At 37.2% G+C, this 26,080-nt stretch overlaps 1 protein-coding gene across 2 annotated transcripts in view; it reads right to left on the reverse strand.

Annotated features, from left to right (window-relative positions):
* The window catches only part of SDK1 (sidekick cell adhesion molecule 1), a 413,144-nt gene that overhangs the window by 202,040 nt on the left and 185,024 nt on the right, over positions 1-26,080 (reverse strand). For both annotated transcript variants that reach the window (XM_050905714.1, XM_050905715.1), the window contains one exon: positions 7,695-7,828. In XM_050905714.1, coding sequence (XP_050761671.1) covers positions 7,695-7,828 — 134 coding nt within the window. The remainder of the gene's footprint in view (positions 1-7,694; positions 7,829-26,080) is intronic.

Below are 26,080 nucleotides of genomic sequence, written 5' to 3' on the forward strand. Positions count from 1 at the left end.
ATCAATTACAGAGCAGTGACAGAGATAGGATACAAATCACTCCGATGAATGTAATAGCAAAAGTGATTAGAGATAGGGAGAGATTAATTGCATGTGTCAGATATAAATAAAGGGTTTAGGAGACAACCCAGGATTTTGAGAGTGTGTGTGTATTCCAGATCTCTTACAGACTCAAAACTCCAAACTTTCTAAACAGACAAGTGTAACAAGAAGCTATGTCAAAATAATAAGTTAGATTATAGAAACTTTAGCATTTGCCATTTTTTCAGAGCAGTATGCATAATGCATGCACATATGCTGAAGGAACCTACACTCAACTCAGGTGCACTTCCCTAGCTTCACCAGCTAGCGATGAGTCCCCATAACAACAGGGTTGTATTGTTGCATTTGGGAGAAAAGGAAGGAACTATTCTTTCCATAAACCGTGTATTTAAAGCTTTATCACATTTGTTGATGCAACATGATGAAAATTAAGTGCCAGATATTTAAATACATTTTATACTGATTTTGGCTGTTTAAGTTCTTTTCAATAGTAAGATTGAAAAAAAATCTTGCAGAAAGTTTATTTTATTATCTTTCCATTGCAAAAACTACTAGCAGAGGAGACACCAGTTGCCTGGGACAGAGATTGCAGCGGATGCAAAAGTACACCGTGTGTGGCAATAAGTATTATCAAAAATAAGTCCAGAGGAAGAAGGAATTGGAGACCAACCAATATTTCTGCTATTTATCAGAAAGAGCACTGATAGAATATTTGGGTAAAGCCAAAGAAAAGTTCAAGCTGCCAGAGAGGTTTCTTGACTCATCTTTATTATTCCTGCAGTTTAGCAATCTATCATTTTAACCATAAGGTTTTCCTTTAAGGAGAAGAAAGGTAGAGAATCATGGCAAAAATCTGGCTGAAGCTTTTAAAAACAAACAAACAAACAATGAAATCTGGAGTCCAAGAATGCTGATAAATCCTGAACATCATCTGTTATTTCTTTGTAATGCATATAAAATGATTCTACACTGCAATACAGTATCCCTTTTGCAGTAGATAATAGGGTAAGCCATTGAGAATAGCAGCCTCCACTGAAATTCCTAGCTCTGGATAAAGCTTAAACTAACATTTGTTCCAATAAATCAAAACCAAATCTTTCACACTAACTCAATTTAGTTCTTTTTGTTATAGCTATAATTGTTACTAAAATGCATTTGATTTAAATATATACATACATAGATCTCAAAAGCATGGTTAAGTTGTACTCAATCTATTCTCAAAATAATAAGAAAAAAAGATCGCCATTTAAAAAATTATGCCCTTTAATATTAGAGCAGATTGGAGCTACAACTGAAGAAAAAGCATTAAGACAGACAGTATTTTACCAGGGTATTAAAGATGGCATTTACACAGAATTTATCCTTAAGGTTCAGTTTTAAATCCCAAACACTTCTACAGTCTCCTTCAAATTAACTTTTTAGATAACAAAAGAATGTTAAGTGACTATCAAAGCAAAAGGCACACATTTACTCATGAAACCACACAGGACACAACCACTAGAGTCTCCTTCCTGGAAATTCTGCTTGACAAAGAGAAAGCAAAGCCTGTGTAGAAAATGGGAAAGAAATATTATTTCAAAGAGTGACTTAAAACCAGTGCACAGAGGCCTGAGCTGTGCTACATTGGACCTCCCCAGTATTTGGTCAGAACCTCAGGCAATCATGTACAATCATGGCACAGAAATGCAATTTTATCCCATATTCCTTCTCCTTCCCCCACCAAAAAAAGAAAAAAGCATTATTGAAGCACTAATTTCACCTCAACAGCACTGACCCAGAGAGGCTAAGCGAAGTAAATTCCCTTGGCATGAACTAAAAACAGTTTGACAAGTTTATAGAGCTTGCGTGAATTTGACCTCGGAATAGAAATATCTATTCCCTGGGGGTGCCAGCCCATTCCTTTTTTTTTTTTTTCCCTTCCTACACCTGAAAGTTGGAACTAGCTATGAAAAATTCATGCAGCAGTATGTTTCAAACATACCCATGAAGGATCCTCAACATCTGCTGACTTGAACAAACCTTGATGGTCAATACGAAAAATTATGTTAGTGAAATGCTCTCTTCCAGAGAGGAAAATGTCTGCTAGAATCTTCTGAAAACTTATCTTCTTAACAGACCTGACAGAAGGATGTAAAAAGTAATATTGTACCAAATACATCGACAGGTAATATGACATTTTTTTCCCCACTTTCTTCCCTAACAACGTAAAGAATATTTCATTTTTACAGACACTGAAAGTGACCTAAATATCTTGTGCTATCATGAGAACCTTTATGACAGAAAACAAACACTTTCAGTAAAATCAGTACCCTGCCGGTCTGAAATGGGACTCTTCCCTTCCGTAAAATTTATGTTTTGATACATTAAATTGAAGAACAAAATAGGTGCCAACCAGAAGCAAACAGGGTCTATTTAGCCTCATGTTAATGTCTGCCGTAATGGAATAAAATTCTTCTTGTTGCAAGTGGAAGCTGGGCAGAACAACACGACACCCTCGTATTTTAAATTAATTGCAATGCAACCAAGCCAGGAGTTTAATTTTCAGTCCCCAATTTTTTTTTTTTTTTTTTTTTAAAACATTGCCAGTGCTCAAGGGAAAAAATTTATCTTTGTTAAATGATAATTGGCTTTATTATCTTTGACTCTTCAGAAATGCTGGCTGGCAAGGTTTTTAAAATTTTCATCAATCTTGTTTTCTGTTTTTACAAAGCCTGCATCAGAAAAAGACATCAGTCTGCAGAACACTCTGTATCTCCTAGTGTTATGAATAGGTCTTGAGACTATCTAATTTACTAATAAATCTATTGAAGCAACATGCATCTCAATATTTCACAGCTTAACAAGAAGGTCCAGAAGCAAGGCCCTGAATTGCAGTTCCAGATGATTAGCGCTGCAAAACCAATTGAAGCAGGAGCATCTAAGCTGTCAGAACAGCTTACACATACCCACCTTTTGCAAACTTGCCGTTTAAATCATTTACTGGGGGACACTTTCTCAAATTTTTCATAAAATACTTCGACTAAGGTCTGAAATGGCAGTGCATACTGTTAAAAGTATCTAAGACTGGGCCAACGCAGCTCACCTCTATAGCGTTGCATTGAAGTTAATAATAGAAAAATCTCAGCAGAGCTTTTCAAACTTCTAAAGCGGCACCAGTCTTGCCACATCGTCATGTAATAAAGTAACAAGGACATGCATTGCATACATTGCAGTGAATACCTCAGCCAGCTCCTTACCGTAAGAAAAAGCTCCCTATGAATCTTCCCCGCCCCCAAAAAACCCACTTCTTAAACTCTTGACTTATATACTAGAAATCCTTATGGTTTCATTAAGAAGCTCTTAACACCCCTGCTCCCCCTTTCCCCCCCAAAACACCTTCATGCATAAGTGGCACAGCCTACAGCAAAGTACCATGTAGCAAGTTGCCTTTTTTTTTTTTTTTTTGGTTGGTTGGGTTTTTTTTGAGTTCCATACTACAACCATAAGAGGTTTGGTGCAGAGTTTCAGAGAAATTTAGCTGATACACAGAGTATGGCCTTCAAGGAAATAAGAGTTTTATGATGACCTTACTTTAATGAACACTTTGGTCTTTAAGTGTCCTGCCACCACTGGTAAGATCAAAAGCATGTCACTTCATCCCCGTGACAAGCCAGAGTCTTTAGGAAGCGATCTGACCATCTGTGCTGCCGTGTATGTCTGTCTGTGGGAGAACAGGCACAAAAGAAAAAGCCTGAAGAATTAAGGATCCATTTAAGATATTATCATCAAATTTATTGTTGAATAGATGGAAACAGGAAAGAACATTAAGGATTTCCCAATTGTTTTTATTGAAAAGTAATGTTTATATCTAAGAAGCTTCTAAGAGCTCAGTGATATACTAACTCTCACATCTCTCTGGTTAAGCTGGAAAGTTCCAGCAATGGAGTTAATACTGAAATCCTCCAAAACAGTAATAGTGAATTTTCAACAGGGAGTAAGTGATGTATTTGAGTCAAAAAGCAAACTCAGTTTTGTTACTATTTCTGTTGCCAAGCTCTTGACTTTCAGACTTTCCAATTTTCCTAGCCAAAATTTTGTGTTATTTACATGAAAGCTGGGACATATGGTTAAAGAAAAAAAGGCAAGATTTTCATTAGCTTAGTATACAGTTCAACTGATTTTAAGACATGTTAAATTTAGGACTAATTTATGACATCTCATACTAATTTCAGATGTGACGTTATTCCCAATATGCTGCCTGTTGGACATCATTTTAACTTCACTGGAGCCTGTCACCTCACAGATGATCTAATCCTCTTGAAATCAGTGGAAACATGTCCACTTGAAAGAAATGACCATTGTTTTCAAGCATAGTTGGACTGGACCTCATGCTGTGACCTGGACTTTCAAATTAAGACACATGGTTTGAGGGCAGACATGCAGAACACCAGTGTGTAACCAAGCTAGGGACTCAGCTGTTAAGGAAAAATACTGCTCAATATTTGGATCTACTCATAGAGTGACCATATCTATTGGCTAATACATCTTTAGTGCAAAGCATATTTAAGGCATGAACCACCACAGCAATGCGCACTGGGTGTGTATCTGAAAACACCAAGCTGTCCTAAGAACTGTTAATTTTCATTAGATCCAGGCATTCTCATGCCTATGTTTTCAATGTCTGACTAACCTCAGAATGTAGAGAAAAGCAAACCTAAGCACAGCAGAAGCAACACTGACAAGCTAGAAGGCTTTCTTTTGAAGCTGTTTTCCAACTTCCATGCACTACGTTTGTAATCAGGGGGTGATGGGTGGATGCGAGACTTCATGCTGCTTGGGACTCAATGACCTACAGGTTAGACTGACAAGAAACAAAATGTCTTTACTTTTAATACTCAGAGTCCTACTAGAGAATTCATCGTGACTGGGGCTTTTAGACTGTATTTTTGCAACATGTTCAACATCCTCAAATCTTCTTATTCAACATGTATCAAATATAGTTATTAACTGAAGGACAGTTTAGTATATTTTCCAGATGTCGCTCAAACTCCATTTACGTCCAGTCACAATTCAAGGCATTGACTTCAATCTGCAATATAAGGCCCTATAACTCACCTTCTGCTTACCTCAGGGCTATACCTTTCTCCCACTGTCAGTCTTGTATTTCGAACCAGAACAGGACAGCTTACAGCTTTCTCAGCTGTTACACTGATTCTGCAAATGTGCTTTTCCTACAGGCTGGTGCAAGTCTGACACCGATATCCTTCAAGGAATAACAAGCTATGCATATCTAACACTGTTCTCAGTGGATGACTGCCCTGGGAATTATCTACAGTTTTTTTTCCTTTTGCCCTCAATGAAAGTGGCAATATACATGCTGAGTCATGTAGCAAGGTTGTACTCAATAATTAATATATAATCTACTCACACAGAGATTGGATATTCCACTTTACTCGTGGTTTATTTGATTTTGATTAAACTGTTATTAATTTTTATACATCCTAAATGGAAAATGACAAGTGTCATCACTCTTAACATAAGATGATAAGATTCACACAGTGACAATTCAATGTGATATCTTCCATACCTGCATGTACCTTTAACAATCTGTTTCCAACCACTTGCTGGAATTCTTTATTACTCTTCCAAAATACATCATTTTGCTGCAACCATTCTCTGCATATTGCTTCAGGACTATATTTTTGCCTGATTATTTTCTATTACTGGACCAAAAAGGTTTATTCACTTCTATCTAATGTATCACATATGTTTCGTCCTCAGATCAAAGTTTAGAATGACCATGCTAATCTCATTTTCTTTACAGACACTGTAATGCCTTACGGCCAGTGCCTTTCTTCAACACACACATAGCATTAATAATCCTGGATATCAAGACGACAATTTAAAAACCTCATTGGCTAATATTCATTTTAACAAGCAAATCCATTTTTGGCTTTCCATCTTGCCTCATTCTTCATTTTCTTTTATCCATTTAATCTTTCCTATTTTTCACATTCCAGATAGACTTTGCATTCATGATATCAAGTCTGTACACATTTTGAAGTGTTTTCTTTTCCATATGCCTGTATTACCTTCTGCTTTGCATAGCACTTGTTATGCATGCATGATCACAGACTATTTCTAGCATTAATTAAGATATGAAATTAAAGTGAGAAGTACATTATTGGTCACATAATACAAACAATATAAATTTGCTTTAAAAATGAAATTACTAAAGTGTTAGCAAACCTCTTTATACTGTCAGAAATAATAATGTTTACAATCTACATGCCACGGTACAGCCAGAATTCACAAGTGGATTTGGAATATTATTTCCACTTCAGAAAGATACACATAAAACCCCCAAGAAGTTCATTAGCTTATAAACATATCTGGAAGAAAACACAGGTTTGTCTTTTCTGCTGTCTGTTACCATATAGCTTCTTCCCTTAGTGACCCCTGATCCCACTAACAGGGCTTCTGTTGTTCATGTAAGAACAGCTTTCCTTGAAATCTGATTAGGAATTTTAGCAGAAGAATCATATTTTCTTAGAAATTAAAATGTTTCACAGGAACGTAATGTTTTTGATGAACTTCTGACAAACAAACATAAGCATATTTCCAAAAGCAATTTGCCAGATTTCCTGCCCAGAAACCCAGACTCCCAAGTTTTGCTATTGTAAGGAAACTAGCCATAGGGATTGTCTCAAATCTAATGCTATCCAAGATCAAGAAATCTTGGGCATCTCATCATGCCAATTGATCTAGAGCTGAGAGTCTTGCATCTTCTAGAAGCCCAAACCATAAGAGTAGTCTGTCAGTAAAGCCGCTAGTGTCATCAACAATTTACCCAGTCATCTCTTCCTTGTCTCTACAATCAAAACTAGAAACCTCCACATTCACACAACAGACTAACATACTCCCTACCTCGCTACTACATTAAAAGCATCTTTACCAAATGCCCTCAGAAAAGGAGTCAAACCATTCTACATGTTTAGAATACTAATTTTTTATACAAACACATTTACTAAGTGTTTTACAATAGTTTACACGTGTATATTTTTGCTGAACATGCACGTTAGTACATTTAGTGTGCAGTCATCTTTCTGACCCCATTGCTCTGCTGCTTTTCCCTCCCCTTTGCTGTAAAATCTACTCATGGAATACCTCTGTAATGGTAGGTGTTAATACAATTTGCGCAATGTAAAATAATAAGTAATAACAATGAAATGCATGTTCCCTGGGACTCTGTGATAACTCCAGGTAAAAGTAATGCCATAGACTGGGAATAGACTCATTAATAAAATTGCACGCAGAAGAGTGACTTGTTTACTTACGCACAATGGAAAACAATACATTATAAACCCCTGCATTAAAAAGAAATTATGAACACAACTTCACCACAAACACCGAGGGATATCATCATGTACCTGCCTTGCACAAAATAAGCCATCGGACAAAAGGCTGTGAGGGTGATTTGTTGAGGGCATATAGTCTCTTAGGTCCCTCTTGTTGCACACGGAGTTCAATGTGCTCAAAACAACCAGGAAAAGTTGACCTCCTTTAAAGAATCAATCCTTTGTTAGCAAGGCTCTTTCTATTAGGGCAGACTTTTGTGAATACTGTCTGCAACCTCAGTATGACAGCATGTTTTCTGGAATTTGGATACTCACTTGCTACGCTGAGGTGAATAAACGGACTTGTCTTGTTCTCCCCATTCTTTTCATTGACTGCCTGGACATAGTAGCCTCCTGCGTCGGTCACTGATGTTGCAAGGATGACCAGCTGATTCTCCAGTGTGATGGCTCTGTTTAGGAAAGAAAAAGATCACGTTGAAACCAGGAGAACGGTATCCACCAGGCAAAAATTGTACAATACTTCAGACTTGACAGACTACTATGATACTCATTGGTCATCTAAATCAAGATGTTGGGGAATCAAAACCAGCCTGATTTCAAACACATTCACAAGTAATACTTAAGATCTTTGATGTTTCTAGGCCTTTTCTCCGTTTAGATCATGTAAGATGTTTATGGTAACATGCAGAAAGCTACAACATATGAAACTAGAACAGTTTAAATGGCAATAAGAAGCTACACAAGAAACCGCCAATGACAACAGAGAGCCTGCAAACCGCATCGTTATGGGTTGACAACAGTCCTGGCAAACATCAGTAGCTGCAGTCAGCTTTATTGAAAACCTTCTCAACAAGTGAAAGCTAGCCTATTAAAGACTGGCACTCAGGGAATAACAACACATAGTTTAGTGGGGAAAAAAAAGTAAAAATCAAAGGCAGCAGAACCTCAGAAGGTAAACTTTCTGTATTTATGGCATCACTAATTATCGCAACATTACAGACAAGAACATCGGCAAGTTAGAGCCTAATTGAGATACACAGATGATCTGTGTGTAGATAGGGAGGGAAGAGTTTTCATTTAATCTAAAGCAGGTAGGAAAGCACAACCCCATCGTTAGTACTGGTGTAGGCCTGAAGGAGTCAATAAATGTCATTGTATAACACAAGTCTGTTCTTGCTTAGGGCTGCTGCATAACAAATGTCTCTATAAACTCCCTCGTAGGCAGCATTACCCATGATATTCCATGATATCCATCAATAATTAACACTCCTGCTTTTCTTCCTCCTGTTTTGGCACGGTGTGGTTAATATTAATAATTCACAACTATTTTGCTTTTGAAAAAGCATTTAAAGCAACAGGGGAAATCACACATTCCTACTGTAGCATACTAGTTCTTATACGTAGGAGGGGGCACAGAAAATTACAGTGAGAACACAGCAATGTTCAAAGGCTGTGTGTATTCTATTCATATCACTTCAATTTTCTAATGTGGATACAAAGAACACTGAACTTCTATAAAGCTATCAGTAGATACCAATAAATAAAAACCTCCTGAAAAATATATAAGGCTATGTTTTCAGCTCTGAAATCAGTCATCACACATCAGGTAAAGATCCTGTTTACATTATCTTTATTGACAGTTTTTATTACAAAAACTACTAAAAAAAAAAATCACAGTATGATTTTTTGCTTTATTCAATGAACCTGTACTACCTTAATTGACTTAGAAAATTAATCGAAGAAACTGTGATAGATTTACAGAGTGGGGATATAAAATGCAATTAATATGACATTTGATAAAGCAAATAAAGATAAAATTCCAATGAAGTGCTAATAATTGAATATTAAAAGACATTTACATTCATTTCTACTTTAGTTCTAAAGAAAGCAACATTAGAAAGGTTGTTTGAAAAGACTGAAATATATTTCAGACTGCTTTGATGCCAGCTGCAACTGTACCCAAAGTTTTAAAGGCGATCCTTGAATACTGGTGAGATGCACACTGCTACTATCTGTATTAAACTGGCTGGAAATTCTGACAATTAAACCATTATACTCATTATATACTAATCAAGATGTCGTGGTTTAACCCCAGCTGGCAGCTAAGCACCACGCAGCCGCTCGCTCACTGCCCCCCCCACCCCTGGGATGGGGAGAGAATCAGGAAAAAAAAACTCGTGAGTTGAGATAAAGACAGTTTAATAGGACAGAAAGGAATGAAAAACAATGATAATGATAATAATAATAATATGACAATAGCAATACTAAAAGAATTAAACTATACAAAGCAAGTGGTGCACAATGCAATTGCTCACCACTCGTTGACCGATGCCCAGTTAGTTCCCGAGCCGCGATCCGCCCCTCCCGGCCAACTGCCCCCTGTTTATATACTGGGCATGACGTTCCATGGTATGGAATACCCCTTTGGCTAGTTCAAGTCAGCTGCCCCGGCTTTGCTGCCTCCCAGCTTCTTGCACACCTGCTTACTGGCAGAGCACGGGAAACTGGAAAGTCCTTGGCTGAAGATAAGTGCTACTTAGCAACAACTAAAACATCGGAGTGTTATCAACATCATTCTCACTCTAAATCCAAAACACAGCACTGTAGCAGCTACTAAGAAGAAAATTAACTCTGTCCCAGCCGAAACCAGGACACAAGAACAAAGGGAATTAAGATGTATTTATTAAGAAAATTGTTCAAAATGAAGATTTTTTTAAAAACATTATAATACACAAATATTTATTGGAATGTGAGCAAAATGTAACATTTGTGAGTGAAATGTAAGTAAATTTTAAAGGCTAAATGAACATAAGTATATTTGAATCTAAAAGGATCAGTGCAGATGGGCAACATTATAAATACCATGTTCAAAATAGCGCAAAAAGTTTGATGTTAATTTGTATAGAAAAAAGGATTAGAAGGCAAAGAAACTACTGAAGACAACTCTTTGGGGTCAGTTACATAGTCAAATTAATGTTAAATTAGAAACCCCAAAATGAGTTATCGATATCTTAATAATTCTGAGAAAAATGGAATGTTTCAATTTCTTTAACTAAAGACAGGTATAGAACAAGACATGAGCCTTCACAGGCTGCAGACTCTGGGAGTTTTATTTAGATCAAGCATGAGCCTTGTGCATTGGGAAAATCAATTAGTCACGTTTTAAGGACTCATTAATTCCAATGTTTCTAAACCATCTGAAGATTCCTGCCCCAGCCCTTACCAGGGCTGCAGCCACTTTTTGCACAGCAGCTGCACAGAGCACCCTAAAATTGGCTTAACATGTTTTCCTAGGTTTATTGTTTGTTTTCATTGTCTGATATAACTTTTAAATTATGACAGCACCACACTAATGTTCCAAGGAAAATCTGATTCCCGGCTGCTCAGTTTACCAGCATATTTGAGGAAGACGACTGCAGCAGATGGAGTGGACCTGTCAGTAATTCATACCCAGCACAGAATTCATGAAAAATATAAATATTGGTTTTTTAAAGCAATATCAAACTTAACTCAATCTAACATTTTCAAGACACGAGCAACCAGCAAGTAAACTAAGCAGACTGATCCTTCACGATTCCTTAAGCACAGGGAAAGGAGCATTTTAAATCACACATTTTAATAGAGGAATTTTAAAAATTTCTCTGGAGCTCAGCGGAAGCCTGTACGAAACAGCAGCCAATATACAAACAGCAACACACATGTCTGTGAGTTGTAAGCAGTTATAATGGTGGATTCAGTATGATGATGTCCTACAAGCATTTCAGTGACACCTTTACCACAAAAGCAGCCAGAGACTAGAACAGGTTGATCTGAAAGCGAAGGCGAGTTGGGCCTTTGAAACGACAAGCTATGTTTATGACATGCTGCCTAACCAAAGGCTGTGGTCTGACAGGATGGGAAAAGGCAGCAATGATGGAGACAAGTCATTTTTTATACCCAGTTCTTCCAAGTATCTGAACATGTAAACCAGCACCTAATGAGGTTTTCATCACTTCCATTTATTGCAGCCAGAATTTAGCACTTAGATGCACCCTGGGATTTTTAATTGCGCCTTCTGAATTGTCCAAATACTGTAAAAAAAATCTAGTGCAAATAATCTCTATGTTTGATCTAAAGCTTATGGAAATTATTCTGCTAACATCAGTGGAACATGAATCAGGCCTTTAGAAGTAAAGAGAATTTTCCAATGGGGATACCATTAAGGCGTTTAAGACAAAGTTTTTGGTGTTAAATAAATTTTTCCTGCACTGAAGACTCCATCATTTATTACAATGCTGCAAATGAACTCTTCAGTATCTTAAATAGGTGAATTTCCATTAATAATGTTTTTTATGTGAAAATACCAAAATCTACTCTACAAGTGGATAATTCCCCAAAGTTAGATATTTGTTAGGTTATTAGTCTACCAGATTACACACTAAATAGATAATACTAGGTTATAAAAACGTCATAAAATTAAAATCATAGAGTAACCTGATAAGGCTTTCTCTTAGAAGGCTGCCATCTGCTCATGAACCAGCGTGCAGTATTTTAGTACAAAGGCCTTCATAAAGCCTCTTTTCCAATATTATCTTCAGCTAATACAAATATCAATCCCTCTTTACAAGATATGTTTTACTAGAAAACCTCTGTTCCCCTTTTAAAAACTTTTGTCCACATTACTCAGCAAGCACCGATCTTTCTCCACGAGCCAGACACCATACAGTAACAGTGATGTTAATAGAAAAGGGAGAGATTATGGAGTAATAACAACATAATTACTGAAAGACTTCCCCCATGGATTTCCCCTTTTGGAAAAACATACAGATACATTGCAGTTAAAACCACAGCTGTTCAAGTGAAATCCTGGAGTAGTGCATGCATGGCTTAACAGAGTGAGCATTTCACCGCCCATGTGTCTTCCAATTCTGATAGGGAATTATTAATCAAAATTATTTAAATACATGTCTTCCACAAACAGTCCATGTTTTTCAGAACTCAATCACAGAACAAAATATCCGTGTATGTGCTCCAGAGCAACATGTCCATAGCAAAAAAGCACTAAGAGCTGTGACTGGATGCCAGTTTCACAAAATATTATTCAGGTTCCAGGTATATTGTTACCGCAAATCAACCATCTATTAATAACAATTTTATACTTACACAGCTGCTGAATATTAACTACACAAATAAATGCATTGATTTTACAATCAATGCTAGTTTATACTATTGCTTCTCTAGCTATGCCATGGCACAACACGTGCTTCTGGGAAGCGACTGGGATTTCTAGTCATGAAAGCATGCCAAAGTTACACAAGAATAACCAAGACAGTCCTAATTGCCAGACAGAAGTTGAATACTATCGTGAAATGAAGGAAGACTAGCTATTGACAGGTTCAACAGATTATTTTCAGGAGGAAATGAGAGAAGCGGCAGAATTTCCATTTTTTAAGCTTGGCTTCCCCATTCTCCAGCACTAGTTTTGGAGCTTGCAAGGTCTTGGTTTAGTAGGGCTACATACATTATTCCCCACGTTTGTTCATGAACACATTACACAAAACCTGTTCTGTGTAAAGTGAATGTAAGGCTGGAACAGAAGTGGATGGAAAACTGTACTTGACAAATCATCGGTGATACACTACCTGACTGGAAAGTTACATCAGGTAGAAACCCACAGGGTCTGTCTCTGGCCTGGCATTATTGAATATTTTCATTGCTGTTTGTTGACTGAATATAGATTTCACTTACTAAATCTGCAGATAAAGTCCCAAAGACTCCGGAAGACAGAATTAGGATTCCAAATGCAGAAGACCTGTTCAAGCCTCCCCAAAAGACTGAGGTTTGCAGTTCAATGAACAAGTTCAAAACTTTGTATTTGAGAAGGAATAACTGACTGCAAAACAGGCAAACCTCACAAGAGGGTGTGCAAACAGCAGTATCATTGGAAAATTTAAGAAATAACCCTGTTTCTCACCCAGTGTGGTCTTCACTCAGTTTTGGCTATTGGATTTAAACATGTGGGCTAGTCAAGAAGAATCAAAAAAACCCCAGAACCACAGCAGAACCATCCACCCCCCCCCCCCCCGCCACCAGCCAACCCCAAAGAGTAATCTAGAAAACGTGGCAGGCAGAGGAATACTCAAAAACCAAACCAGTCGTCACAAGTGTATTCATGTATGTACAGGACTGTAACAAAAAAGTATCTCAGATTTAAGCAGAATCATCATATTTGAGTCTTGTTATAACATCAATATTGAGTCTTGTTATAAAAATCTTAGCAGCTCGCCCTCCGAAAAGCTTATTTTTAGTCTTTGGAGATAGAGGCTCCCAGAAAGGATGCTCAGATGAATTATCCCAAATATATATTTAAAATCATGCTCATATCAAGCAACTACTGGTCTAGAGATTAAAAAAACCCACAAAACAAAACTCAAGATAATCACTACATAACTGATCATGAAAGAGATATTCGCAGTGAGAGACAATGCTACCAATCCAGAAGCAAGCAATTACAGTAACAAACTAAGGAATAATATTCATAAGTGCGCTACTTATGTTAAAATGTTCTTTTTCTCCCCTCAGGTTTTCAGCAGCTTTAATTCTTACTTAATGCAACTTAATTATCACATAACTCTACTCCTTTGTTTTTGTTATTTTTTCTTTTTATTATTACATTTTAAGCAACAAGACTTAGTACAGCTGATCTAAGTACCTATGTGTGCTTAAATCACAGCTCTTGGGTGTTATCTTACTGAACCACACTGATGCGTGCCTGGATGTGCTACTCCAGCAACAGCTGTTCTCAAACTAGAAGAAAAATCCAGACTTTCAAGACAAAATATACATCTCAGTCAACAACAGAAACCAAAGACTTGTAATAAAATGTCAATTCTCTCCAGTCTCCTCTTCTTATAAAACTCTTACTGCATTCAAGACATCTGTAAACAGACCATCTATTTTCTTCTCTCTCCAGTTTATCATATAATCAACACGTTGAACTCCACTTGCAACATCACTATCTGTTGCTATGGACATAGCTAGCAACCACTGGAAAGAAGAACAGTGGAAATTTTTTAATATAAATGGGCTATTTAAACAAAACATTGCAGTTAAAAAGTATCATAGGTTGTTGGTCTACACAGCTGGCTGACTTTACTGATGGCAAGCACAAAGACTGTCTGTAATCATTTGGGATTTCATAGTTCAGTTTTCAGATACAGACAGACATGAATATTGCTCCACTTTATGATATTTCTCCTGAATTGATTATTCAAGGTGCTGTGGCTTTTTTTAAACACTGATTTTTTCCCCTTTCCTTCACTGTGAAAGGAAAACTTCTGTTATTAAATTATATCTTCACTTCTGATAAAACATGTCAGCATAATGGTGTGTGATATAGTGGTTTGTAGTCAAGTATTAAAGAGCTTCCTGTTGAATACTGTATCTTCATCCCATTATTTCACTAAGATATATTCTACAGAATAAAAACGAATGTTAGGCATGACTGTGAACTTCACTAACTATAAAACAAATTAGCAGCGGCACGGCCCTGTCACAGGGCAATGCACTGAAGAGATAATTGATTATACAACGACAAAGAAAACTTCAACCTCTTAACAGCATATTTAACAGATAAGATTTAGACATGCCACAACTGTGCGTACTTAGACGATCCCAACCTCTGTTTATTCATGTTCCTGAATCTGCCTCAGCACCATTTCTGCCATTTTGTTCCTGATTCCACACATATCTCGTTCAAAACCATCTCCATTTTCACATAGGTGTAGCTGAGAATAAGATTTGGCACAGCTGTTGCTGTATAAACACACCTAGTCTCAGGGAATCTGTATCTCGAAAATCTGTATCACAGCAACTGAAGTATCCACACAGTTTGGAAATAAAACTTCAAATCTCAGACGGGTCAATGCAAATCTCTTTCTAATACATTTGGTCAGTTTTCTCAGTTGAAACAAGTCCTTCTTCAGCAGCTAAATACATGCACATGAGTATATCCAAAACTGATATACTGAGTACACAGAGCATTGACAGAAATTATCTGGCTATAATCAGGAAACCTAATGGCAGCTGCATATCAGTGAAGATGAAACAGCCACACACATGTGGAAGACCTCAAGAGGACAGCACCTGCCATGAATGTTTATTATCACATGAGCCAAAGGCTTTGTTTTTCTTCTAGTGCCAGAAAAATATATATCCATCTTACAAACACTACATCCAAACTTACCACACTAGCCCTACAAGTGAGAAGAACAGTACCAAACTAGCCGCTCAGCTCCTTTAGGTGACCCAAAATACAAGTATGTTGAAATAAACAGGAGAGACCCAAGGGACAGGAAAATTTGTACAGCCATAACTTATTACACACTTGTTTTATGGAGTAGTAGGGAATGTTATGCTTCAGAACTAATAGTCCAGTAGTCCATTAGTTTTTAGATGCATTACTTCTCCTGTTACTAGTACCAAATCTTTAAACAAAGAGCATGGATACGGTAAAAAGTAGCAAGTGACCCAAGCATCAACCTCTGCTGCTGCCAAAGAGCAGCAGTACTGGGTAGCATTAGAGCAATTTATTTAGACAAGTTTTACTATGAAAGACAATTAAAGATTTAGTGGCCTGGATTAATACAACAGCTAACACTATTTATGTACAGTACTGCAGTTTGCTGAGATTAGCATTTGTGTTACTGCTGCAAATTCATTGTACAGTGTTATTGTACAGTATCTTAGGTTTGCTGTCTACATCAAAATAGGGATTTTGTGTAGTTATTTCTACTCACACACCATTAAGACATATACTATTGCTATGCAGCACAAATTGAGCACAGGCCCGGGAGCCAAGTATATCCAGGTTTTGCCAGTGATATGTAGCCTGGGGTGAGTTATTTAGCCTTTCGGTCTGTATGTTTTGACGAGAGAAAAAGGATAATACATCTATGTATTTCTTTTTATGCTGAAAAATTTATCTAGAGGCTTAAACAGTTAATACCTCTAGCACTCAAAAGATGTAGAGGATTATATAAGTGCTAAATCTTAATACTCTTTACTTTCCCCCCTTGCATCTCAGTTTGACTGTCAGGCATTTTGTTACAACTTTAGGCAAAGCAACTTCTTGCTTTCTGATTTTCAACTGCTTTAACATCTCCTGAACCATAGACACGAGGCAGGTGTGCATTGCTTTCCAAACACCAGTCTTCTAGTAACTCATGGCATTGCACCGCTTCTTTCAGCAGAATCCCTTCATACCGAGTACAGATGCATTCAGTAACAAACACGTCTACCACAGACTCCGTAAAATCCTAGTTATTATTGAAAATAATACAGCGGAAGAAATTTCAAGTCAGTCAATCACAGACTTTTTTTTTTTAATGCCATTAATGCAAACATTTCAAAGCACTTGAAGTTAGTGACAATAAAACATAAAGAAAACACTGGTTAAAAAACCAAATAAGTAGAACTTCAGCAGCAATTTAAAAGGAAGCAGTGACTCCCTATTTCTATCATAAATAGGCCATGCAGTGACATAAAAGCAAAGCCAGGTTGGCTACATTCAACCATATGTTGAACATACATATGAAGTCAAACACTGGAAACTTTAGAATAAAAAGAAAACTGTGTAACATCACAGCAGCATTTTGAGTTATGGTTTCTATCCAAACATGATTTCCTGTCAATACTGTGTGAAACAGAGGACAGTAAACAATTGGAAAATATTGCTCTAGCCATAGTATTTTATCTGTTCAGTTAGGTATACATTACTAGTCAAAAATAATACAAGCTGCAAATTTTTCAGAAAGAAAAGGAGACATACATCTTTCCAATAAACAAGGCAAACACAAAGCTGTTGCATAGCAAAGCTACAGAATTCTAAAAGGTGGAAAGTGAAGTTATGAGAGGGTTTATGTAAGAGATTAAGATGATAAATGCAGTTATATCTAAACCTAACCATTTGATCATCCCTTTCCCAGGCAAAGTAATACTACATATATTAAAAGCTATGAAACCTCAACGTGAACATTAGCATCTTTTAAAATAAAGTGTCCTGGAAGACAGCCTTTAGACATTCAGAAGTATAGCTCCCTTTTGGGATCCATTTGTATGTTGTATTTGAAAGCCGGTTGGAGCCCTTGACTCCAAAACTCATAAAGAACACTTGAGTGGCCAACTAAAATGTAAATAATGCATGATTAAAGGAGCAACAGACCATATAGATTTTTTTGCTTTCAACTTGGGTGGTGTTGCCAAAACCAGGAAGATAGGTAACCTATCAACTCTATTTATTTTTAAATTACATGAAATCAATACACAGGTGTGTTTGTATGACTTACTGCTTATTTGACTTCTGAGTCTAATGACACAAATTTCCTTGCGGTGGAGCAGCGACACATATTCGGGACTCCTGGTTGTAAAGCTTAAGGAAGTCAGAAGGCCAAAGCTTGTGTAGTAAATCTTGCCAGTCCTCTGGTAGAATGACAGCAACTTCTACTTTAGAAATAGTCCCAGAGGTAACATAGAAGGCAAAGAATTTCAACTCCCTTCCTTCCGATACCGAAGCTATAAGCACCACGCATTCCCCTCTAATGAAGGGCAATAGAGAGTATGCATCTGAGAGACTGCCTTGTTTACATTTGCTGGATGATCCATAAACACTATGCCTATTGAGCAGGCAAATGAAACCCTGAAGTGTCAGTAGATGCAGTTTGGTTTCTTTGATTTTATGGCTACAATATGCTTTGCAGAGCATTTTTATTTTCAGTGCTGAAGAAACATTCAGCTATGAGTTACATGGCAAAAGAACTCACAAATCCTGCAAAAGACGCATGCGTATTACCAGCCTAGCTTATATTCCTGGGGTTGTGAACAGAATGCTCAACATCTTGCCAATGCAAGCAATTCTATATAACAGTTAGACCAGAACAGAAAACCTCTGATGCCCCCAAAGTCTTTGCTGCAATCTGTCTTCACATATTTATCTCCTTACTTGCAGACATTTCTGCTGCAGAGGTTTTAGGGATTTGCTCCTGCAACGCAGCAAAACGCTGCTCCCTGCGATTCCCCTCATCTGGAGAAGAGGTGCTGTTACTGAGTTAATGGACAGTAGACACAACAGTTCCATCACCTTCAGTTACTGACTCTTTTTATCCACTTTGCCCTGTAATGAGGATCTCTACTTGCTCACATTTATGTAACGGCAGCATCAGCTATCCCCTAATCCTGCAACACATTAAAATGGAAAGATAGATGCAGGAAAACATTAAAATGCCCTTATCACTTGGCTGCAGGGGTATAAACTTAAAATAGGAGATTGTTTTTCTGTTGAAAACAAACAAATAAATACATTTACTTAATTGTCGTCTTAAATAATCCTTATGAGTGTTGAAAGGATGCTTTGATTATTACTGTAAAGATAAACAATGAAACATTCCATTATATCTTACCTAGGTTAGATAGAAACAAATTCAATTCCTTCCTGCACATGTTTTTCCCAGGTGCATTAACACACTTCTTTACATTCAAGAACCAACTTTTATTACAAGCTGAGTGTGTAGGGAACAGGGAGATAGGGAAAGAAAATAGAATGAACAGCATGCTAATGAGAAAGAAAAATACAGCCCCAACAGCCAATCCCTTTAATTAGACAGACGTCTGCATTTTTAACTTCCAAGTTCTTAATCCTGTTGTTACCGAACTCAGAAGATGGAAAACAGAAACAATGCTCAAATAAACCCTGCAGGCTACTTTGCTAAAGGAAGTGTGAAAATTAAGCTCTTATCTCCTAAGATGAAAATATGGTACAAAAGAATGACAAAAAGGGGTCATATGAGAGCCAGAGCAAGAAGGCCAATGACAGCAAGGTACAAACTTCAGAATGAAATCTTGAAAACAGAGCCAACAAATAGGAGATACGGAACAAGACAATCAAACAGGATGGTTAGGTAGACTTCTTGTTTTCTTCCCTATATTCTTTACCCCAAAACTAAGAGCTAAAACATGTATTTGGTTATACTGCAGCCCTTCCTGAATCATGTAAAACAATCAGAAAAATTACCATCTGCAACAAGTCTTGTTAACTTATTAATAATAAAGGAAGACAGCTTCTTGCAGGCTTGTAGTACTTAATATGATAAATTCTCATTTGTTTATAAGAATCTTTATACAAAGGACAGAAATAAGTTCACATAGTAGCCTTGTTTTGAGGTACCAAAAGCACATTGTGCAAGTGCTTAATATTTAACCCAGAACAGAAGCTGAACATGTACCTAGCAATTGTAACTTCTCTTAAAGCTAAAAGAATTACACAGGAATGCAGGCTCACAGTTACTCAATACATACAGGTCTCCACTTCAGCTCAATACACTCTCTGTGAAGTCAGAGACACCACTGGGAAAAAAAAAGTCATGGCATGGCTCATTTCTAATTGAGTACTTGTGTATGAGAATGAGCAGAAGAGAGGGCACACATCCACACTAAAACACACAGATACGCATCTCGGGAGATGTGTCAGAGCTGCTTCTTGATTGATCCCTCTGTCAACTGAAGTACTGAAGTTCCTCCTTCAGCTCATTCAACAGCCTGAGATTTTGAAGTAGATACTTTAAATTCTGTTCCCCGGTGCCTGAAATGAGCTAGTAGTGCCTACATGAAAGTAGGGATTGTTATAATCACAGAATCAAATTTTAAGACCTAATGATATTGCTCGCTCTACAGATAATTTCAGCGTTCTCAGTTTAGATGACTTCACCCAAAAGGTCATGAATATAACGTGTACCTTTTCCTCCCTCTTTCTTTACTTTTCACTACAGAGTGGCAACTGAAAAGGAATATTTGAAAAGAGAATGCAAGTTACCTCGCAAGAGCAGAAGCAGCACCAACACCACTAACACCATCTCACTGGTTTCCCTCCTAAAGCAGCAGAGGGACTGTCAGTTTAAAGAAACTCCTCACTCCAGTAGCACTGGAAACAGAAGGGAAAAACTCTCCACCAAAATCAAACACTTCAGTAATGGAATTTTTTTCTACATTCCTATTGCTGCTCAGAAGCAGAATCTTCTGAGGCATCCTTGATGCCTCAAGGATGTATCAAAATAATATTTGTTGGTAATCTCTACGGTAAGAACAACATTAATATAAAGCATTTTCCTAAGAAACACAATTCTCTTTTTCCCATATAAAGCAGCTGGGGGTTTACTAGAGTTGCTGAGCCACCTGAAACCCTACTCTTCCACCTCATCATCATTTTCTGCTACACACACTTCCAGCCCGTGACACAGTGGTGACTCTGTAAATGTGCAGCCCACGTTGCTCAGTCTGTTACATGTCCCAACCCTGAGACAAACTGCCAGTGAACCCACTTTTGGGAGCCTGCAGCAATACATAAAGGATAATGTTAAGATGACCTGTGAAGATTGATGAGCAAACCCCAAAGCTCTGAATTTCAATGCTTTATTGCCTTAAACCATATTTCATCCACTTAATGTAGATTTAAAACAGGTCCTTGGGACTGCTTTCAAACAAGAATGTACTTTAAGAAAAAAAGGACATAAAACATTTGCTGAAACACAATTGTAATTCTACATGCCTAACATTTCCACATTCCCATTATTTTCTGCAAACATTTACTTGTAGTACCAACAAACGCAAAATTATGCATGTTCATTGTTCAATTGAAATTACCTGACAGGGTGAAATGGTGCAGAGGCCAACCAGTCAGTATTAAAAACCCAGCTGCTCTATTGCTCTGTACTGCAGAAGTACAAATATAGTCTCCATTGCAAAGCAGCACCTGACACTAGGAAGACAACTACGCCATTTTGAGTAGCAGAACTGACAAGGCCTTGTCTCTCACACGTTGCATCTTATGCCCCTAAATCTTCCCACCATCATCACCACTAAAAAAAAAATTTTTCAAACAGAACCCTTATATTCTTTAACACTGACCTTACAGCCCCACTACCCTCCTTTGCTACCTCCAGCCATAAAATGCCCTGGAAGACTTTCCACTCTGCCTTTGAGCCTCTCTCCAAGCAGCCCTCGTGTTTTCCAGCAGTCAGCCCAAGCCCTCCGAGCTCTGCTGAGCCCAGCTGGCAGCAGGCTTTCTGGCAGCAGGGTACCTCTTTGGGGCTTTTTCCTCTAACACAGCACTGATTCCCACAAAGATTGTGGGAACTTCTATTTGTACCTTCTGCTCAGTGGGGTTAATTTTGTCCCACAGGTTCAAAAAGATCTGGCAGGAAGAAACCAGAGGCAGATGTGGGCAAACAGAACAAACAATACTACATAAGCTTCAGTCTTTTAGGAGGAACCTCTGTAAAGATGTCCACACCATGCCAGATCCCATTTATTTCTTCGTAGCTGTACTACTTTGCACAGCATTGCATTGAGTCCTGTGGATAATAATCTGTCTTTTCATGACAAATTCCAGTGCTCCCATCATCTCAGAGCGGAAAGACCTAGAACTGAAATCCATGCTTACATGACTTTTATTCACATCTGGATACAGGTCCACACAAACTTCTGATTCCAGGATATATAGCCTATGTATATTGAATATACCTCTCCATATATTCTATATCTATAGAATAGATATATAGAAAGATATCTGTAGAATATATCTATAGATATTCTATATCTATAAGAAGAAATCTGTAATATATTCTATATCTACATGATAAGTTTCTGTTTGGAGGTTTGAGTTACAGAATCTAAGATGCTGTTAATTAAAAAAGACACCACTCAAATTATATTTTACTCTAGTCTTTTTATTTGTGTCCTCACACTGACTGCATTTCATTCTTTAAATAGTCAGTTGCTTCAAGAACTCTAGGGAGAAGAAAAATGTGTTACTGTTGAGGATATGCCTGCTCTCCTATTTAAGCTTTAAGCTTTGCTTCCAACAGCCAAATAAGTAGCAGGAAAGTGGAAGGTTAAAAACTTTGCATTTCATCTCTGCCAAAACAGTAAAAGAAAAATGAGATTGCTGAATAGCTGACAATGACTGCAGAATCAACACAGCAGTGATCTGCCTATAAGCTGCAAAGGGCAAAACCAAGGCATCTGCTTAAAAGCTTATACCAACTGTGGGATAAAAAGAGTAAGGAAGCCACAATAAAACATAATTATTACAGGAGCTATAATTATGGCATTATTCTTTGGTGTATTCAATGTTGTGCACATTAAATGTTGTACACTGTGAATATTTAATGATTATATGCTTTCTCAGAACCCTTAATGTCCTTAAAATACAGGTATTTTTCATGTATTAAAAAGAAAGTACACATAATTTTTGTCCTAAGGATCTGCACTTGAAATAGATGGACAACATTTTGTGAGTCTTCTGCAAATTTAAATCTCAAAGCTTTGGAAACTGTGTATATTTACAGCCATGCATGTCAATTTTCAGTACTTTTTGATACAATAATCCACCATCTTGACCTCAAGAAAACAAAACGTAACCTTTGAGTGGTCAATTGCGGCTATGTTCTGTATTATCATCTAGAAGAATTACCGATAAATAGCTACCTCCAATTACTCTGGTTGTAGTAGGTCTCTAAGAAGTCTAAAAAACTTCGGATACATGCAAACATTCTTCAGTAGTAACAAGCAAAAGATATATTTCTACAATAAGAAATAGCAGGAAGCGTGATTCACTAAGTGTCAACATGGCATAAAACATAGTAGTTTCTACTAAACTACTTTTTTATAAACCATGCACCCAGCAACCATATAAAGAAGGCAGATTTTAGTATGCAATGTAGTATAACAGGGGCCAGACATATAGTTTTCAGTGTGGTATAAAGATATAGGTGAAAAATCATTAGACTTTTCTAGTATGCATTGAGGCTTTAGTACAGTAAATATTGGCAATGGATTTATTACATTCTGCGCATTGCATCCTTACCTGTATGGAGAGCACTACAACTTGATGTATCTGTTTTTTATACTAGAAAAGGCTGACATTTTAAAACAGCTTATTTAAATTTTTGTCAACAGTTTGGGCTGTTGTAAGATTGCTAATGGTTTTGCTCAAAATTTGACTTTTTCCAAATACTAACCTTTTAATCACTGCAAACTCAAAAGAGAAGAAACAGCTTCCGAGACTGCCGGTTGGCTCATCGTATCAGGATGGGAATCTTGCAGATCTGACAAATTATTTCACTTTAGCAGTGAACTGCTGATAACTCTTCTCAAAGTACAATGTTCCAGTTTTCCATCCCTTTCCTAGTAACTTCTGGCAGACCAGACTTTCTTACAACTTACGAGGAGTATCAAAAGCCTTACTGAAATTAAGATGCATGACATCTGCTGCTCCATTCGTATCTACAGAGCCTGCTACCAAACCGCAGAAGGGTTCAACACAATCCATTTCTGACATATATATATTGGTTATTAAATGACCTTTCTTTTTTGTTCAGGAAATTAGAAACAGTTTCTTTGGTTGCTTATTACAGTATTTTTCCAGGAATGAGAGGTAAGCTGACTGACATTTAATTTCCCAATTTCTTTTTCCCCTTCCGAAAAATAGGCATGACATTTCCTGGTGTTTTGCATCCCAAGCTCCCATTCTGCATTCATTCCTCAGGATAACCACTAACAATTCCGAAATTATTCAGTAGATTCTCTACATAACCTAGATAAACTTCACCTGGCCAATTGATTAAGAAATATTTAAGGTATGATATCAAGTAAGAGGGATGGTTATATACGTAATAAAGATGAAATATTGCTTGTTTTCAAAAGCACCATGATGTTCTCATGTTTTTTATTATTACTTATTTCCAATTTATTATCTCAGCAACACTGAATGCTCCATCATTCTAGCTAGCTGGAGAGCACTTCTGATCCTCAGGATATGGTTTGTGGCCTTGAAAGGATATTGAGTTAAAAAGAAAATTAATATGAACTAAATTAAGCCTCTCAATGCATGCCTTACTTTTTTAAACTGAAGCTAAGTCATGTTTGATAATGCTTCCCTGTGCCTCCATGGCTTTTGCATCTCTGTGAGCAATCCAGCGATGGGTGCTCTGAGCATTTGCTGCCTGCTCTTTGCTGCATCTGCTCACAGTTCTCCATCTGGATGACTCCAGTCATCCAAGAGAAGTCCCAAGGTAAACCTCTGACTCTGGGAGCTCCTGAGAAAGTAATTTAGATGCTTGCTAGAGCAGCTGCTAAAAATAAGAGATTTCTTCATCCCATGCTTCATAACACTCCAGATCAGGACAGAGAGAATGAAGAACATTAAAACCAGTGAGAGTCTTCTGCATGTCCTGGGTGGTACCAGCAGATCAGAACACACCAAGCCCCATGTCTGGAAGCCACACTCTCTCTTTCTCTGCTCTAGAAAATGTGGGGAAGGAGGGAGAGATGTGAAGAGAATTTTTGATTGTTTTCTGCAGTTACGGTGCAACAGGAGAACATGACAAAGAATGTGCTCCACAGCATTGCCCGGGGTCTCTTGACCATCAATTTCTTGCTCTCAAACTGAAAAAAGCCAGCTGATGTTCTCCTTTAGAGTTATGAAAACTGTTAAAACATTGATAAACCTCCGCTGTAGCTATATGCAGAAAAGAACATCAGCAAAGCATAAGAAAAAGAACAGCAGCATAGGAGCAACACAGCCCCCAGAACACCTGGGTAAGTTATATACTAAATATAAATGCAAATTCCACACACAGACAATTATTCAGTAGAATTACATAACTAATTAAAGTAACTAAACACATAGAAATAGACCATTTACACAAGCCTAGTTGTTTGTAGAATTTCTTCAAATGACGTTCAATAAAGTTTCAAGTGCACTAGGCCAGGAATGGGAATTCTTTTGTGTTAAGAAAAGGATGTTGAGCACGGCACTGAAGAGCAATCTTATTTGCAAAGTCTCTCCATTTCCCAGTCAGCTCTGATATCTGCGGTCACAAAAGAGGCATTTTGTTTGGTGGACAGCTTTTTGCAACATGATGAATGATTTAACATTTTCTAACAGTAGTATTTGTAGTATTTGAGGTTAGCCCATTACATGGCCTTCTACCACTTGATATTTAAAGGCTCGCAGATAATTGTGGAATATTTTGCATATTACTTGGTAATGTGTGTACTGTTCATAAATATGTATTACCTGGTGCAGTGTGTACCATTCATAAAAGTTTAACAGATCTAAGCATTACCTTAAGAAGTACAAGAATTGTACTACATATTTGTGAGCACATATATATTATCCTTGTAAATATATGTGTAAATGAAAAGGAAATAGAATGGAAAAGGGATTTTTCTAATCATACCTTTGACAAAATAATGGCATCATTATCCTTCCTACAATATGTAACTGTAGAACATTGCACTTTCAATTATATATCTTCACTGTTTGTTTCTGTAAAACATTTTCTTATACCTGACCGAATTACATAAATGTTATTTTAGAACTCTAAAAAATCTGCTAATTCGAGAATGAAGTGCTCTAAAAATATCTCTGTTATCAGGGTTTTCCAGGAAGTAGATGTGGAAAGGGAGAACTAATTCTTGGATTATGCAGTATACTGATATGAAATCCATTTGATTAAAAATATAGAAAAACTATTTTTTTCACCAAGCCATACATTTGATTTGTCTCCTTCCCCCAATTTTGAAACTAACAGCTCCAACTTGTTGCTTCATTCCAGCCTTTTTTATGCCTCCAAGTCTAATGAAAAAAATCTACGGTCACCTAAAAT

This window comes from Gymnogyps californianus, chromosome 15, assembly GCF_018139145.2.
Source record: "Gymnogyps californianus isolate 813 chromosome 15, ASM1813914v2, whole genome shotgun sequence".
NCBI classification, from domain to species: domain Eukaryota; kingdom Metazoa; phylum Chordata; class Aves; order Accipitriformes; family Cathartidae; genus Gymnogyps; species Gymnogyps californianus.